Source organism: Balaenoptera acutorostrata, chromosome 18, assembly GCF_949987535.1.
Source record: "Balaenoptera acutorostrata chromosome 18, mBalAcu1.1, whole genome shotgun sequence".
Lineage (NCBI taxonomy): Eukaryota > Metazoa > Chordata > Mammalia > Artiodactyla > Balaenopteridae > Balaenoptera > Balaenoptera acutorostrata.
In genome coordinates this window covers 79886588-79903617 of record NC_080081.1, presented here as the reverse complement: position 1 = coordinate 79903617, position 17030 = coordinate 79886588, and the positions used below count along the sequence as shown (strand labels likewise).

The 17030-nt window shown below is 41.2% G+C and overlaps 1 protein-coding gene across 4 annotated transcripts in view; it reads right to left on the bottom strand.

The window, feature by feature from the left end:
- The window catches only part of ZDHHC20 (zinc finger DHHC-type palmitoyltransferase 20), a 70126-nt gene extending 53341 nt beyond the window's left edge, over window positions 1-16785 (bottom strand). For all 4 annotated transcript variants that reach the window (XM_057533094.1, XM_057533096.1, XM_057533097.1 and 1 more), the window contains exon 1: window positions 16530-16785. In XM_057533094.1, coding sequence (XP_057389077.1) covers window positions 16530-16647 — 118 coding nt within the window. In that variant the 5' untranslated portion in view covers window positions 16648-16785. The remainder of the gene's footprint in view (window positions 1-16529) is intronic.
- Window positions 16786-17030: the final 245 nt, after the last annotated feature.

The window sequence follows — 17030 nt, the reverse complement described above, 5'->3', positions numbered from 1 at the left end:
TTAAGTTGCTGTCTCTGTGGTCATTTGGGCTGTCTAAAGCTCATCCCCATTCTCTAGCAAACTGGTTTTGTTGTAGATACAATTCAAGTTGTTCTGTTTATATGCAGTGATTTGGGGGAGACTCAAAAATAATAAACCGTTACCATCATCTTCCCAGAATCCCAAATGACAGTGACTTTTTGAAGAGAAGAGGCCATATGTCTTGTGAAATGTGCTACATTCTGACTTTCTTTTTGGTGTCCTTCACTTCTTCATCTACCCCAATCTCTTCCTCCTCCTACCATTCCATTCAAAGTCTAATGGCTTGAGTATAATTTGAGGGAGCAGGTGGGAGAGGATGGACAAGAATACTCATCTGGGTACTGTATAGTATTTAAGGAGATACTCAGGAGACACATTATTTAAGTTTGTCACTATCAGTGATGCTACGTTTGGGCCATTTGGTAAGGCAGTGACCACCAAATGTCTCCTTTGTAAAGGTCCATTTTTCACGTTGACAATCATGGAATCTTTTGTGGAGTAAAACGTTAAGGGTATGTGAATATCTTCTTCCCCTAACAGTTTTAGCATCACTGATATGCCTTGCCTGAATCTATTATTTTGTAGAATTAGAAAATCACCATTAAAAGCCCTCTATTATTTACTTCCATAGTTTTAAGCTGGCATTCTTCTGTAAAGAGCTTTCCCTCACTGGAGATGAACTAGAATCATTCTAAAAAGGCAGTACAAAAATATAATTATTTCCCTTTAATTACCCATTTTCAGAATAAAAATTTGGTATAATATTTACCTCCAGGACTTCCCTGGTGGCACAGTGGTTAAGCACCCGCCTGCCAATGCAGAGGACATGGGTTTGGGCCCTGGTCCAGAAAGATCCCACATGCCACGGAGCAACTAAGCCCGTGCGCCACAACTACTGAGCCTGTGCTCTAGAGCCTGCGAGGCACAACCACTGAGCCCGTGTGCCACAACTACTGAAGCCTGCGCCTACAGCCCACGCTCCGCAACAAGAGAAGCCACCGCAACGAGAAGCCCGCGCTCTGCAACCAAGAGTAGCCCCAGCTTGCCCCAACTAGAGAAAGCCCACGCGCAGCAACAAAGACCCAATGCAGCCAAAAATAAATAAATAAATAAATTTTAAAAATTCACCTCCATTGTTAGCAAATAAACTTAGTTTTTCTCTTCTTGAATATCAATACAGAAACCTACGGATTTTATTTACTAGATTACTAGATGTGTCATCAAGTACACTTGTTATTTTTATGTTCAAATTGCCCCACTTCGCTAATGCCTCTTCCAGCTGACTCCTGTAGTGTCCTGATCATCCCATTAGTCTCTGAGCACTTCCTTGCACAGTACAAGATGTCCCAGGCTCATTTTATATTTTCCTACCCTGGACCTGACATTAGCCACTTCTTCAAGGGCCACTGGTTTCTTTTAATGATATTTAGAAACCAAGCTTTGAATTCTCAGGGTGCTCACAGCTACTGGAGTTTCATTGCTTTTAGGCCCTTTGGGTTACAAAAGGAGTATTATACATTTATATTTATATTCACACTGATATTTCCAATTCAAATAGAACATTACAGAGTTTTTTCTTAATTTCTTGGCATCGTATTTGTATCTCTTTACTTTCACAATGAAAATCTTAGTTCCTAAGTAATTTACTTATTTATTCAGTTTATCCTAAAATGTACATAAAACAGTTTAAAAACTACATACTAGTTTAAGATTTCTTTGCAGTTTTTTTATTTTATTCTGTTTTGGCTTTAAACTACATCCAACTAAGGAGTCCTGTGTTACTTTCAAAACTCACTAGAAAGAATTCTTTCCTCTGTGTAGTTATAGTACCAACTTCATAAAATTAAGTTCATTTGTTTCATGATTTCAAATTTTACAGTTTGCTTTTACCCTTGTTTTATTTTTATTTTGGATATGTAACAAATATAAATGTTTAAAAGTTAAAAAAAAAACTATGTAAAAAGGTACTCAGAAAGGCCTGGCTTTCATTCCTCACCCCCTCACCCCAGATAATCATTTTTATTAGTGTTTGTTTTATCCTTCCACTACTTCTTTTAGCAAAATAAGCAAGTAAGTATGTATTTCTAATTTCTTCCTTTAAATATCTTGGTCTACACCTTGCTTTTTTCACTTATACCCTAGAAATCACTACACATTAGTACACAGAGACAACCATTGTTTCCTTTTTAAAGCACTTCATGGTATTCCACTGTGTGGGTGTTCCAGTTATACAACCAGGCCTCTATTGATAGCCATCTGGGTTGTCTCCAATCTTCTGCTGTTGCAAACAGTGCAGCAATGAATAACCCTATGCATGTGTTGTTTACTTGTGGAAGTTTATCTTCAGTGTAGATTTCTAACAGTGCGATTACTGGACTGAAAGTAAATCTGTCTGCTTTCCCCAAACTCAATTATAGGGGTTGTACCATTTTGATACTCCTACAAGCAATGCATGAGGCTGCTTATTTCTCTACAATATAATATCTTCAGACTTTTGATACTACAGGGTAATTTTACTTTGCATTAAATAAATTACGGTAAGCATCTTCTCATATGTTTATAAGCCATTTTTGTTTTTTTTCCCTATGAACTATGTCACATCCATTTAAAAAATTTTTTTAATCAGGCTTTCCTTACTCCCTGGTTGTAAGATCATCCAGCCATGCTTTCTCTTAGTGTTGGAAGGTTCTTATTTTTTATATTCAGATTTGGTCCATTTTGAAATGGCAGATTCCAGGGGTAGGAAAAGTATCAGATAAGCCTAAAAAAAAATCTCCTGGCACCTGAAGATAACGAAAGAAAAATGATGGCGACAGGTCAAAAGGACACAGAAACCAAACTAAAAGGGCTCCTACTGGCTAAATCTGGGACAATTTGAGCAACAAAAATAAATGATACAGGGATTTCCCTGGTGGCGCAGTGGTTAAGAACTGGCCTGCCAATGCAGGGGACACGGGTTCGAGCCCTGGTCTGGGAAGATCCCACATGCTGTGGAGCAACTAACCCTGTGTGCCACAACTACTGAGCCTGTGCTCTAGAGCCCGTGAGCCACAACTACAGAAGCCTGCGTGCCACAACTACTGAAGCCCGTGCACCTAGAGCCCGTGCTCCGCTACAAGAGAAGCCACCTCAATGAGAAGCCTGCACACCGCAATGAAGAGTAGCCCCTGCTCACTGTAACTAGAGAAAGCCTGCATGCAGCAACAAAGACCCAATGCAGCCAAAAATAAATAAATAAATAAAAAATAAATTTATAAAAAATAAATGATACGTTATAACCCATAAAATAAGAATCCATGAGAGCACGACGATGTAAATGAATGAATAAATAAATAAATGGGCGGCTTCCCTGGTGGCGCAGTGGTTGAGAATCTGCCTGCCAATGCAGGGAACACGGGTTCGAGCCCTGGTCTGGGAAGATCCCACATGCTGCGGAGCAACTGGGCCCGTGAGCCACAATTACTGAGCCTGCGCGTCTGGAGCCTGTGCTCCGCAACAAGAGACCACAGAAACGAAGACCCAACACAACCAAATAAATAAATAAATAAATAAATAAATGGGGAGGAGGGAAAGCTCTTCCTTTCGGTTTAATTCTAATTATTAAATGTAGAAGAAATCATAGAATTTAAAAAATCACCATTTGGCAACCAGCACAGTAATTGTTTCAAGCAAGAGTCCTCAACAGATGCTAAAAAAGAGTAAGTGCAAGTAATCATGAACAGATTTTCCCACAAAGATACTTGTCTTAGGTTGGGTTCTCTGGAATCAGGTGCTGAGACAGAGTTTGGGGTGCAAGATACTCACTAGGGATCAACACATGTGAAAGGAGGTGGGGGAAGCAGAATTGGGCAGAGGTAGACATCTCACTATAGTGCAGGCCTATTCAAGCTTTGGCCACAGGCAGGGAGCTCTGAAGAAGTCCACCCCTTCTCACTCAGCACTGCATGCCACTGCCCAGGAAGGGTGTGACCTTGGGTGAGTTGAGTCACACTGAACGAGCTGAGAGCTGACTGCTGGAAGCTGTCTGCTGACCGCACATGCCACAACTGAGCAAGTCCTTCCTCAAAGAGGGGTATGTGTGGGTTGTCTGGATCTACCAGAATACTTATTAATTACAAGGAAAACTGTACCTTTACAGAATGGAAAAACTTGGCAGATACCAGCTTACGTGGTGACCAAAGTAAACAGTTCCCAAGACAGTACAATCAATGACACAGTATTACTTTTGTGGTATTCACGCTAAAAATGTATACATGAGGAAACATCAGACATACCTAATTCGAGGGACATTCTACACAAGAAGCCTGTACTCTTCAAAAATGTCATGGTCATGAAACACAAAACAAGACTGAGGAGCTCTTCCAGATCAAAGGACACTAGAGAGACCTGATACCTAACTGCAATGTGTGAGCCTGGCCTGGTCTGTGGAGCAGAACAACGGTTTAGTGGGACAACTGGAGAAGTCCCAGTAAGGCTTACAGATTAGAGAGTAGCATTTTATCATGCTAATTTCCTGATCTTGATATCTGTACTCTGATTATATAAGAGAATGTTCTCTGCTATAGACTGAATGTTTGTGTTCCCCCAAAATTCATGTTAAATCCTAATGCCCAGTGTAATAGTATTTGAAGGTGGGGCCTTTGGGATTACATCATGAGAGTGAGGCTCTCATGAATGGGATTAGTGCCCTAATAAGAAAGAGATCCCTCACTCCTTCCGTCATGTGACAATACAGTGAAAAGATGGCCATCTATGAACCAAGCAGTGAGCCCTCACCAGACCCCTGCTGGCACCTTGATCTTAAGACTTCCAGTCTCCCGAAGTGTGAGAAATAAATTTCTACTGTTTATAAGCCACCACCATAAGTCTATGGTATTCTGTTAAAGAACCTGAACAGACTAAGACACTCTTGCTTTTAGAACACTGATGTATTTACAGGTAAAGGGACATAAGGTCTGCAACTTACTCTCAAATATTTCAGAGACAGAATGAATAAATGATAAAGCATGTAGCAAATAATAACCTTTAGGGAATCTGGGTGAAGGATATATGAAAATTCTTTGTACTATTTTTCACAAGTCCAAAATTATTTTAAAATAAAAAGTGTAAAATATAAGAAAAAACTTTTTTATCCATTTGTAGTTTATCTTGGAATACAGTGTGAGATATGGACCCAATTTTATCTCTTATCAAATAAGTATCCAGTTGTCCCACCTTCTCCTCTGTGATTTGAGGTGCTACTTTATTCTAAATTTCTATATTTACTGTCTATTTCTGGACATTCTATTCTGTTCCATTGGCCAATATGTCTGTCCACACATCATACCACACAATTGGTACACAATTTTTATAACAGATTTTATTTTTTTAAAAAAATTATTTATTTATTTATTTATTTATGGCTGTGTTGGGTCTTCGTTTCTGTGCGAGGGCTTTCTCTAGTTGCGGCAAGTGGGGGCCACTCTTCATCGCGGTGTGCGGGTCTCTCACTATCGCGGCCTCTCTTGTTGCGGAGCACAGGCTCCAGACGCACAGGCTCAGCAATTGTGGCTCACGGGCCTAGTCACTCCGCGGCATGTGGGATCTTCCCAGACCAGGGCTCGAACCCGTGTCCCCTGCATTGGCAGGCAGATTCTCAACCACTAAAACCACCAGGGAAGCCCCACAGATTTTATTTTTTAGAGCAGTTTAGGTTCGTAGCAAAACTGAACAGAAAGTAGAGAGAGTTCTTATTTACACCCCCTGCTCTCACAATTTAAATTATAGAGATTTGTGGTTTAAAATCAGGTGGAGTTTTGTGCTCTTTATCATTCTTTCAGGGATTTCTTGGTTGCTCTTTCTTGTTTATTTTTCCATGTGACCTTTAGGATCAACTTGTCTAGTGCCAGAAAAAAACAAAACAAAACAAGAAACCATTTACTGGGACTGGATTTATGCATTAACTTGGGGAGAACTGAAGTCTTTGTAATGCCGAGTTTTTCTATTCATGAACATGATATACGTAATGTCTTTCCATTTGTTCAAGTCTACTTCTATGTTTTTCAGAAATGTTTTCCTCCTATAGACGTGGCATTTTTCTTGAGTTTATTAAGTATTTTATCTTTTTGATGTTATTGGAAATGGAAACTTGACTTCTACCATATTTTCAATTATTCATTATTTTCTTTATTGTGTACATATAGAAAGTATTCGGTTTTGTTTGCTAATTCTATATCCTGCCATTTTACTCAATTCCTTTTGTTTAGGTGTTCTGCTGTTATTGACTCTCTTGGCTTTTCAACATATACTATCACATTATCTGCATGTAGAAATAGCTTTCCCTCTTCCTTTCCAATGTCTTATGCTTCTAATTATTCTCTCTTGATTGAATGTGGTTAACTGGTTTTGTCAATACAATGTTATTCAAAACATAGCAATGGACATAGTGATATGTATTTACTGCTGGTTTTAGTGGAAATTAAGTATTTTGTGTGTGTGCAATTTAGAAAAATACTGGATTAAACAAAGTTACATACTTAGTTACAGCAGGGCTTCTTAAAATGTGTAATGTGCAAATGAGCACTGTGAAAATAATGATAGAGACTATTATATAAAGTCCAAATGAATCTGACAATGTGCATTTATACATTTTTGAATTCACAATGTCAAATACAGTACCTGGAACACTGTAAACATTCTATGCTTGTTACATTACTAAAATAACATAGAGATTTTTTTTTTTCTTAAAATTCACATTTTATTTAGGTTGAAATAAACACAGAGATGTTTTTAAGGTCAGGAGAGTATCTGTATTTGAAATTGTGGGTTATCTACTATGTGAATATATTCCAATTCTCCCTCTTGTGCTAGGATGGGAAGGGGCAGAAACACAATTAATTCACTCATTCAATGAATCTATTGAGTACATATTACACAGGACCTGTTTTACGTTCTGGAAATAAAGCAGTGAACACACTTATCAGGAGAGAAACACAAACAACTACATGTCAAGAATTAATAAGTGCTATGAGGAACCACAAAGCAGGGTAAGGAGAAAGTGAAAGAGGAAGTACTTATTTTATATAGGGTAGTCAGGAAAGCCTCTTTGATGGGGGAATATCTCAACAGAAATCTAGATGAAGTGAGAGAGCTAGGCTTGTGGAAATCTGGGAGGAAAGCATTCCAGGCAGAAGGAACAGTAAGTACAAAGGTTCTCAGGTGGGACCATGCAAGGCCTGAGAGATGCAAAGAGGGCTGGCTGGCTGAAGCAGAATGAGTGAAGGAAGAGATGAGTCAGAAGCAGGGGCGGGCCAAGGCACTTAGGGCCTCACAGGCTACGGAAAGAGCTCTGGATTTCATTAAGAGCAAAGGAGGAAGCCACTGGAGCATGCAGAGGACTAAGGATCTTGACTTGGGCTTTAAAAGATTCACTCTGGCTTTCTGGAGGGTGGGGAAGAGCGGACTGTTAGGAGGCCAGGGCACATGTGTCCATGATGTGTGCCACAGCCACGCCGCCACACCTCCTTTCTTAACGCTTACACCAATGACACACACTGCTAACATTTTGGTGTGGTGGTATTATTTCCTTCAGGTGCTGATGATATCCTTTCCATGCACTGAGTTTAAAAAGCTTCCCTGAAGACTTCACATTTAATAAGCTCATGTTTGTTCAATTAGTATGTTCATAATAACTGTTCCTCCTATGATTCCAACTGGGTGGGCCAAAGTTCACGTTAGTGTGTGTAATGCAGCACCAAGAAGAGCGGAAGAACAGAGAGAATAGAAATGTTTTAAAAACAATTTAAAAAAATCTTTATCATCAAGACTTATGGATCTCTGTCTTAGAGAAATCTATTCTTCATAAAACCATAATCCCCATTATTTGTGACTATTTCAGTTATTTAAGTGTAGGTGCCCATCTGCTCAAGAAGATGTGCTGCATGTTTCAGCAGTATGTAAATCTGTGTAGCTTGTCTGCTCCCAGGAATAGTACCAGGTACTAATCTTCTTAAAGTCCCACGTGATGATGGTGTGGTGGGCTCCCCCCCTTTGACAACAGTTCTCCCACATGCACACTACTGACACTACCACAAGCTCATAGCAAAACAGGAACCCACTTTTACAATATGATCTTCAAATGCAGCCAGTTTTTTAAAAAGTGTGAGAATGTGCTCCTTCACTCACTTAAGACTGTGTGTGGGCATGGGGGGAACACAACTCTAAGAATTAAAAAACAAAAACACTTCCTGCCGAAAAAGGGAAGGCAAGAAAAAGTATGCTCGCGGCTATTTACATTTCTCCCCACTCCCAGTAACATTTGAAAGCCTACTCTGCTAAGAACGTTACATGATTCTGTAAGACAGGCATTACCCCGTTTTATACCATAGGGACAAATTCAGAGAGGATAAGTTATTAAGATCATTCAACAAGTAAAAAGGTACAGCAAGGAGGCCACTGTGGCAGCTGCAGAACAACTAAAAGAGTGGAAAGGAAATTATGTCAGAGAAGTAATGAGGGGAAGAGGCCATGGTAAGGACGTTAGGAGCTCCACTGAACAAGAGAGGAGGCCAGCCAAGGTTTTCATTAGAGGAGTGACAATCTGCTATTAGTTTTAAAGGGATCATTCTGGCTGCTTTGTGGAAGACAGGGTACAGGTGGGAAGATCGGGGTGAAATGAGGAGGAAGAGACAAGACATAAGGGTGCTACAATAATATAAGTGATACTGTGGCATAACAAACCACCTCAAACTTAGTGACTTTATCATCATTTTTTCTCTGGCTGCACAGCACAGCATGCAGGATCGTAGCTCCCCAACCAGGGGCTGAACCCGCACCCCCTGCAGTAGAAGTGTGGAGTCTTAACCACTGGACGACCAGGGAAATCCCCCAACCTTAGTGACTTTAAACAACCACCATTTATTATTTCCTACAATCGTGCGGATGGGCAGTTCAGGCTGTGATCAGCTGGGCTGTTTTTCTACCAGCTGCAGTCAACAGGCAGCTAGACCGGGGCAGGAGCTCATCCATGCATCAGGGGCTTTGGTGCTTAACTCATCTTGCCTTGGCCTCTCTCTCCATATGGTCTAGCCTGAACGGCGACCGGAACGTTCCAGAAGAGCTAACATGGACGATGCATGCTGTTTTGAGCCTAGGCTCTGGATCTCACACATCACTCCCACCACGTTCCACTAGTCAAAGCAGGTACAAAGCCAGCCCAGATTCACTGGGTGGGCAAAAGACTCCACCTCTGGGGAGGAAGTACAAATTATTGTGGCCATGTTTTTCAATCTACTACACACGACAGAGATCATGGTGGCTTGAAGAAATATAGCTGCAGTGGTGGTGGTGAGAAGCAACTGGATTTTGGTACACTTGATGACAGGATTTGCTGATTAATGGGATGTAAAATGACTTTCCAACCAGGGAACTGAAAGGATGAAACTGCCATTTACTGAGCTAAGATAGGAGGAGCAGTTCAGCAGAGAGAAAAAAACTCACAAGAGTTCTGTTTTGGACAATAAGTCTGAGATGCCTCTAAGATATCTGAGCAGAGATGTCAAGAAAACAGACATCAGAGCCTGGAGTTCAGCATGCGATGTCTTCTTTGCCACAGAGTGGAAGTGACCAGCAGAGAAAAAAAGTTTTATCCATGTGACTAGGGCATAATGTTGTTCTTCCAAATAGTCTAACCTGGTTTCTAAGTTGTCCAGCACCTCTTCCATATTCCTTGACTTATAAGAAAGCAGTAAAGGCCCAAAGAAGGTTCAGTTTATATGGAAGAAAATATAAACGCTCTTTTTGTTCGTCTGGGCTTGGGTTTTTTGGGGTATTATCTACAGAGTTCTCTCAGACCAATCTGCTTTCTAGCATCAACAGAAAATGCTACCAGGACAGATTAAATCACTAGCAGTCATAAGGAAAAAAAAACTGTTCTTCAAAAAAAGAAAAGAAAAAGGCCAGGATAATGAAGAATGCAAATAATGAAGTCTGCAGAACACTGTATCTAAAAACAGATATGAAATAACAAAATTAAAACGTTTTAAAAAATACTCTAATTCATGTCATTCCTATAATTATGTCCTCTATTGAGGATGAGATTTAGGGAGCCAGAGTTTTTCAAAACAGTATCATCATAATTTCAAAGAATCACTGTTTCAAAATCCAAAACAGAGACTGCAGAACCGATAAGCAATATCATGTAGCCTTTAACCCCAAAGAATGTTGAAATATATGTTGGTAATTATAATTTAATTGTTATTGTGGATGTTTGTTCAACATATTCAAACATGATTCAAGTGAGTTTACAGGAGTATGATTCCATTCGATTCACCACATATTTATTGAAAGTCTACTAGTAACTAGATTCTCTAGTGGATACAAAGATGAATAGGACCCAACCATACTATAAATCTTAAAAGCAGGATTTTTAAAATACTTAAACGTAATAAAGTGTATGGTTTTTATTTATATTCTAATTCAATGCACAAGTGATCTGTGGAGCCTTACTAGAAATATATTCTTAAATAAAACTGCATTTTAGAAACAGAAAAATACAAATTAGAATGTGAAGTAGAGAATAAAGGGAGAAATACTGATATATGCTACAATACAGATGAACCTCAAAAACATGTGAAAGACACCAGGCACAAAAGACCACTTACTGTTTGACTTCATTTATATGAGATGTCCAGAAAAGGCATGCAGAGACACAGCGTTGATTAGCGTTGCCTGCGACTGGGGATGGGAACAGGAATTAACCACAAATGGTCACAAGGGATCTGACTGGGGTGATAAAAAATGTTCCAAAAATGGATGGTCGTAATGACTGCATAACTTGGTTTTCTAAAAATCACTACAAATGAATAAATTTTATGGTATGTAAATTATACCTCGATAAAGTTGCTTTTTGAAAAAAAAGGCAAAATAAAAACTTTTACAGACGTACACAAGCAGAAATAACTTATCACCAACTGACTTGCATTACAATAAATGTTAAAGAAAGCCCTCAGGCAGAAGAAAATGACACCAGTTGGAAATACGGATTTATAAAAAAGAATGAAGTATACCAGAAATGATAACTACATAGGTAAACATATAAGATTTGTTTACTTATTTAAATATTTTTAAAAGATAATAAACTGTCTAAACAAAATAATGGCAATATAGTGTTAGTTTCATAGCATATAAAATGCTGACAACAACAGCATAAAGGCTATGAGGGAAGAAATAGAACAACGCTTTTATAGGGTACTGTATGTGAACTGGTATATCAGTGGAAGGTAGATTATGATAAATTAAATATGTATGCTATAAACCTTAAAGCAACCACTAAAATAACAGTTACAGCTAATAAGCCAACAAAGGAGAGAAAACAGAATCATACAAAATAATTTAAAATCTTTTGAAAATTGATTAATTCAAAAGAAGGCAGGACGAGGAGGAAAAGGGAAAAAAGGACAGGACAGATTTTTTAAAAAGCAAATGATAAGACTTAAAGTTATCCACATCAACAATCACGTTAAATGCAAATGGTCAAAACAGGCCAATTAAAAGGCAGAGATGGTACAGCACGGTGACTATCGTTGTATTTGAGAGTTGCTAAGAGAGTAAATTTTAAAAGTTCGCATCACAAGGAAAGAACTGTGTAGCTATGTGTGGTGATGGATGCTAACTGATCTTCCTGTGGTGATCATTTTGCGACACATACATATGCTGACTCATCATGCTGGACACCTGAATGTTGTATGTCAATTAAAGCTCAATTTAAAAAAAGAAAAGAAAGGGCAGATATTTTCAGACTGGATTAAAAAAGCAAGACCCAACTATATGCTGCTCACAAGAAATGCATTTTAAATATAAAGATTAAACAGGTGAAAGTAAAAGGACATATCATGCTAATACTAATCAAAAGAAAGATTAGTGGACATGTTAATATCTGCCAAAGTAGATTTCAAAGCAAACAATATCACCAGGGATAAGAAAGTCACTTCAATAATGATAAAGGGTCAATTCATGAAGAGGACACAACAATCCTAAACATTTTATGTACCTAATTACAGAGCTGCAAAATACATGAAGCAAAAACTGAGAGAACTACTAGGAGAAAGAGACAAATCCAATTATTGTTATACCTCTCTGAGTAATTAACTGATAAAACAAATAGAAAACCAGCAAGAACACAGAAGATTTGAACACTATCAACCAACCTGCCTTAACTGACATTTATGGAGCATTATGACATAACAGAATACCCAACAACAAACAACAAAATACACTGCTGAATACAGAATACATTTTTCTCAAATGCACATGGAATGCTTCAAAGACAGACCACATTCTGGGCCATAAAACAAGGCTGAATACATTTTAAAGGACAAGTCATAAAGGTATGTTCTCTGACCACATGGAATTACATTTGAAATCAGTAACAAAAAGAGATCTGAAAAATCCCCAAGTAACTGCAAACTAAATAGCACACTTATAAAATAACCTATGGGTCAAAAGTGAAATGAAAAATGAAATTAGAAAATAATTTTAATTGAATTTAAATGAAAATACAATATATCAACATTCACGGGATGTGAATAAAGCAGTATTTGGGGTAGATATATAGGAGTAAACACTTAAAAAAGGGCTCAAATCAATTAGTTCAATTTGCATATTGAGAAACTAGAAAAAGAGCAAGTTAATCCCAAAGTCAAAGAGAAAGGGAAATAATATCAGACAAGAAATCAGTGAAATAGAAAACAGAAAAACAATAGAGAAAAATAAGTGAAATCAAAAGCTGCTTCTTTTGAAATCAATAAAATACACTGGAGTCAACTGTGTCAAGACAGTGTGCTCAAGGTTGATGTTTAAGCTATTCATCTCGTCTCTTTCCAAATCTGAAGAAACTATGCAGGAGACATAGGAATTATTAGATACATAGATTCAGAGGTTACCATTCTATGCTACGTATCCTCTCTGAGAAAAGATAAAAGGCATATCCATCCTTGGACAAACCATACAGCTCTTCCAAGTAATAGTCTTCTCAGAAGTAAAATAAAGGGATTGAATTAGATCATCTCTAAAATCTCTTTAAGGTCTCAGATCATCTAAATGCCAAATAAGAGGCACACATCTACTACTAACAGCTCCAAACGACCTGATAAAATCCTAGGAAACTGTATTAGCACTTTCCCCAACAATAACCAGCTTCACCAAGCTGGAAAAGTTGGTCAATCCACCCATAACTAAACTCATATGTCTGAATATTAGCCTTGAGGAAAAAAATGAAGAATTTCAGTTTAATTTAAAATCAAGGACCAATATTACGAATTACTCCATCGTTACTTCTCCACTTTTCACCCCTGTGAGATGGCCATCTCAGATGCATTACTTCTTACTCAACTTTATCCTCAATATTACTCCTACCAGTAATAGGAATTGCTGATTATATATATTTCTACGTGTATGTGTATATGTGTGTGTATGTGTATGGAATTGCAGAATTAAAAAGTTATAGAGGCGAGGCTGAAACAAGGGCCTCTCATAAACAATTTATTTTTTCAAATGTCCTACAGTGGGCCATGCATTTTTACCGTCTGAGATATTTAGGAACCTTCAGCTACTATCTTTCAGGAAAAAATTACCTTATATAAATAACTATAGATAAGACTGAAATCTGCCCTGAGTGTCTAGATCTGGATAATCAAGTACACTACTCTTGCACAGTAGTTAAATATAAAAGCATGGACCCTGGAGCCAAACCACTTGAGTTCCAATTCTGGCTATGCCATTTACTAGTTGTATGACCCTGCACAAATCACTTAACTTTTGTTATTATGAGAATTAAATAAATTAACACAACTAAAGATACAATTATCATTCTCTCCCATCTAATTTGATAAAGAACACCAGAAACTGAGAAAATTCTGTAAAAATTATTGAAACAGCACTTTAAATAAAACTCACACTTCACTCAGTTTAAAGCTCCTATAAAGTTATACATTGATATATCTCAGTAGGATGGTCTGTGCTTATGCAAACATAAATTATACGTAAGTAGTATAAAGGATAGTTTTAATATGAGAGTGAATGAGCTTTTATGCTCCACCATGTAGGCCAGTGACACTGCAGAGCTCCCAAACGCTCCCTAGTTAATGTCTGATAACTTAGAAGCAGTAAACGCAGTCCCTATGTAAGACCTGTCACCACTGAGTATTTTAAAATTCTGCCAAGCATTTGGGCCTTAACTGTTGCAGAATGTTTTAACTTAATGAAATCCTGGGGGTGTAATCTCTAAATGACGGGCCTAAAGCCTAATTGATCTCCTAAGAGGGCAACCACTTAGCTCCGCCCCAATTCCCCATTGTGGACGGAACAATTACAGTTCCAGTGACCCTCTTGGCTCACGAGAAGTTATATGCAGAGTGGAAAGATGTGGGTCACACCCCTGTAGCCACTCAACAGCTGTGTGACCGACCAAAGGACCAGTCTCATTCCCTTCATCTGTAGAGACACCTATGCTCAGAGGCATGAAAGGGGTAAAGGGGAGAGCGATGGAATGTTCCCCCCTACTAGCACATGCACGTTCCTTTCCCTTCATGTTTATTTTTTTTTAAGATTTTTTTTTTTGATGTGGACCATTTTAAAAAAAAAATACATTTATTTATTTTTTATTTACTTTTGGCAGCATTGGGTCTTCGTTGCTGCACACGGGCTTTCTCTAGTTGTGGCGAGCGGGGTTGCTCTTCGTTGCGACGCGTGGGCTTCTCATTGTGGTGGCTTCTCCTGTTGCAGAGCACGGGCTCTAGGCGCACAGTTTTCAGTACTTGTGGCACATGGCTCAGTAGTTGTGGCTCGTGGGCTCTAGAGCGCAGGCTCAGCAGTTGTGGGCACAGGCTTAGCTGCTCCGCAGCATGTGGGATCTTCCTGGACCAGGGCTCGAACCTGTGTCTCCTGCATTGGTAGGCAGATTCCTAACCACTGCGCCACCAGGGAAGTCCTGATGTGGACCATTTTTAAAGTCTTTATTGAATTTGTTACAATATTGCTTCTGTTTTGGTTTTTTGGCTGCAAGGCATGTGGGATCCCAATCCCAGCTCCCCGACCAGGGATGGAACCCGCACCCCCTGTATTGGAAGGTGAAGTCTTAACCACTGGACCGCCAGGGAAGTCCTTCCCTTTGTGTTTGATGTCACCTTTTGATATGTATGATAACCATCTACAGGTTAAATGTGCAGTTTCAACATAAACACACATTTTCAAGTAAAGCTTCAGAACCTTTACTTTAAAACCACTATGGAATTAGAAGAGGGAGAGAATAATCTTCTGATAGAATTAAATAAGATTGGTGGAATAAATCTTATTCCCACTTCGGAGTAAATAAGGTATGGGACTTCCCTGGCAGTCCAATGGTTAGGACTCTGGGCTTCCACTTCAGAGGGCACGGCGTCCATCCCTGGTGGAGGAACTAAGATCCCGCAAGCCAGAGGGGTGCAGTCGAATAAAGAAGGTAAAGTATCATCACAAGCTGTTGAGAGTCCCATGACCATGACCACTTTCTGGAAGTAGCTTTAAGAAATACCTAAATCTGGTCAATTTTAATTGATGCAAACATTTTCGGCAAACATTTTGGTATCCAAAAGGATGAAACTAAACAATCATATGCAACAGATGAACTCCATTATTATTTGGAAATGCATTCCACAACTAATTTATTCTGGACCTACTTGCAGGGATAGTTTCCCTGAAAATTAAATGTTTTATAGGTACAAAATAACTTTCTCAAAGGTGGATATTTTCATTTAAAAACCTACCCTCAAAACTTCTGAGCCAAAGCAGTCTCTTCCACGTGCAGAACTCGGTTTTAACCAAGTACTTATTCGCGAGCTGCACCAGCGCAGGGCCCTGACCCGAGGGTCCCGATTCTGCCCTTCCAAGTAGAGTGGGTGGGGTCACTTCTTCCCATTCAGACAATTCGCATCTACCTCCTGTGCCTTTTCTCCGCTTAAGGTACACACTGCTGGGCCCTTTAGAAAACTGCGGACTCAGCGCAAACCCAGACGAGATCATTCTGGGGGACCAAGGGACCGGGTTTACCGACAGCACGGAGCCTCCGGTCCTGAGCTCCCAGCAAGGACCGACAGGAGCGGCAGACACGCCGAGCGACGCGGGGGAGGCCGGCGGGTCCGGGGAGCGGCGGCTGGACCACGGGCCCCGCGTGGGCTCCCCGCGACGACCCTCCGCCCGCGCTCAGGGCCCAGGGCCGAGGAGAACGCCCTCGGAACCCAGGCGGAGGGAACGTCAACTCCACAAACAGCCGGGACACAGAGGCCGGGCCCGGTGGCCGCCGCTCCCTCGCCTCAGAAGCACATTGTGTCTAAGAAGCTGGACGCCGACCCGAAACACACAGGCTGAACCGGGCCCCGCGGCCGGGCTCGGGCGGACACACGGCGGGCGCGGGGGAGCGCCCTGCCCACCGAGCGCGCCTGCCCGGCGCCGGAGGCCGCGCCGAGGGGCCTCCCCCCGCCCCGCCCGGTACTCACACACGCACAGCTCCACCACGTACGCGTAGTAGGACCACACGACCACGAAGGTGATGAAGAGCACCGGCACCCAGCCCACGGTGCGCTGGCAGCAGCGCCAGAACGTGCAGGGCGCCATGTTCCGCCGGCGGCCTCGGCACTCAGCGGCCCGGGGTGGCGGGGCACGCCAGACCCCCGGCGGCGGCGACGGCGGCGGCAGCAGCGGCAGCAGCAGCAGCAGCGGCAGCAGCACCGTCTACTCCGGCACTCCCCGCGGCTCGGCGCCCCGCCCCCGCCTCCGCCCCGACCCCTCCCCGCCCCGCGTCGCGCCCGGCCCCGCCCCGCCCCGCCCCGCATTGCGTCCGCGTCGACCGCCGCCGGGGGCGGGGTCTCCGCGCCGTGGGGGCGGGGCATGAACGGGCGTGGCCTGCTGGGCGGGCGGCGGAAGGGGCGGGGTAGCGGGCGGCGGAAGTGAGCGGAGGGAGCGCGCAGGCGCGGTGCGCAGCGCCTCCTGGCGGCCGG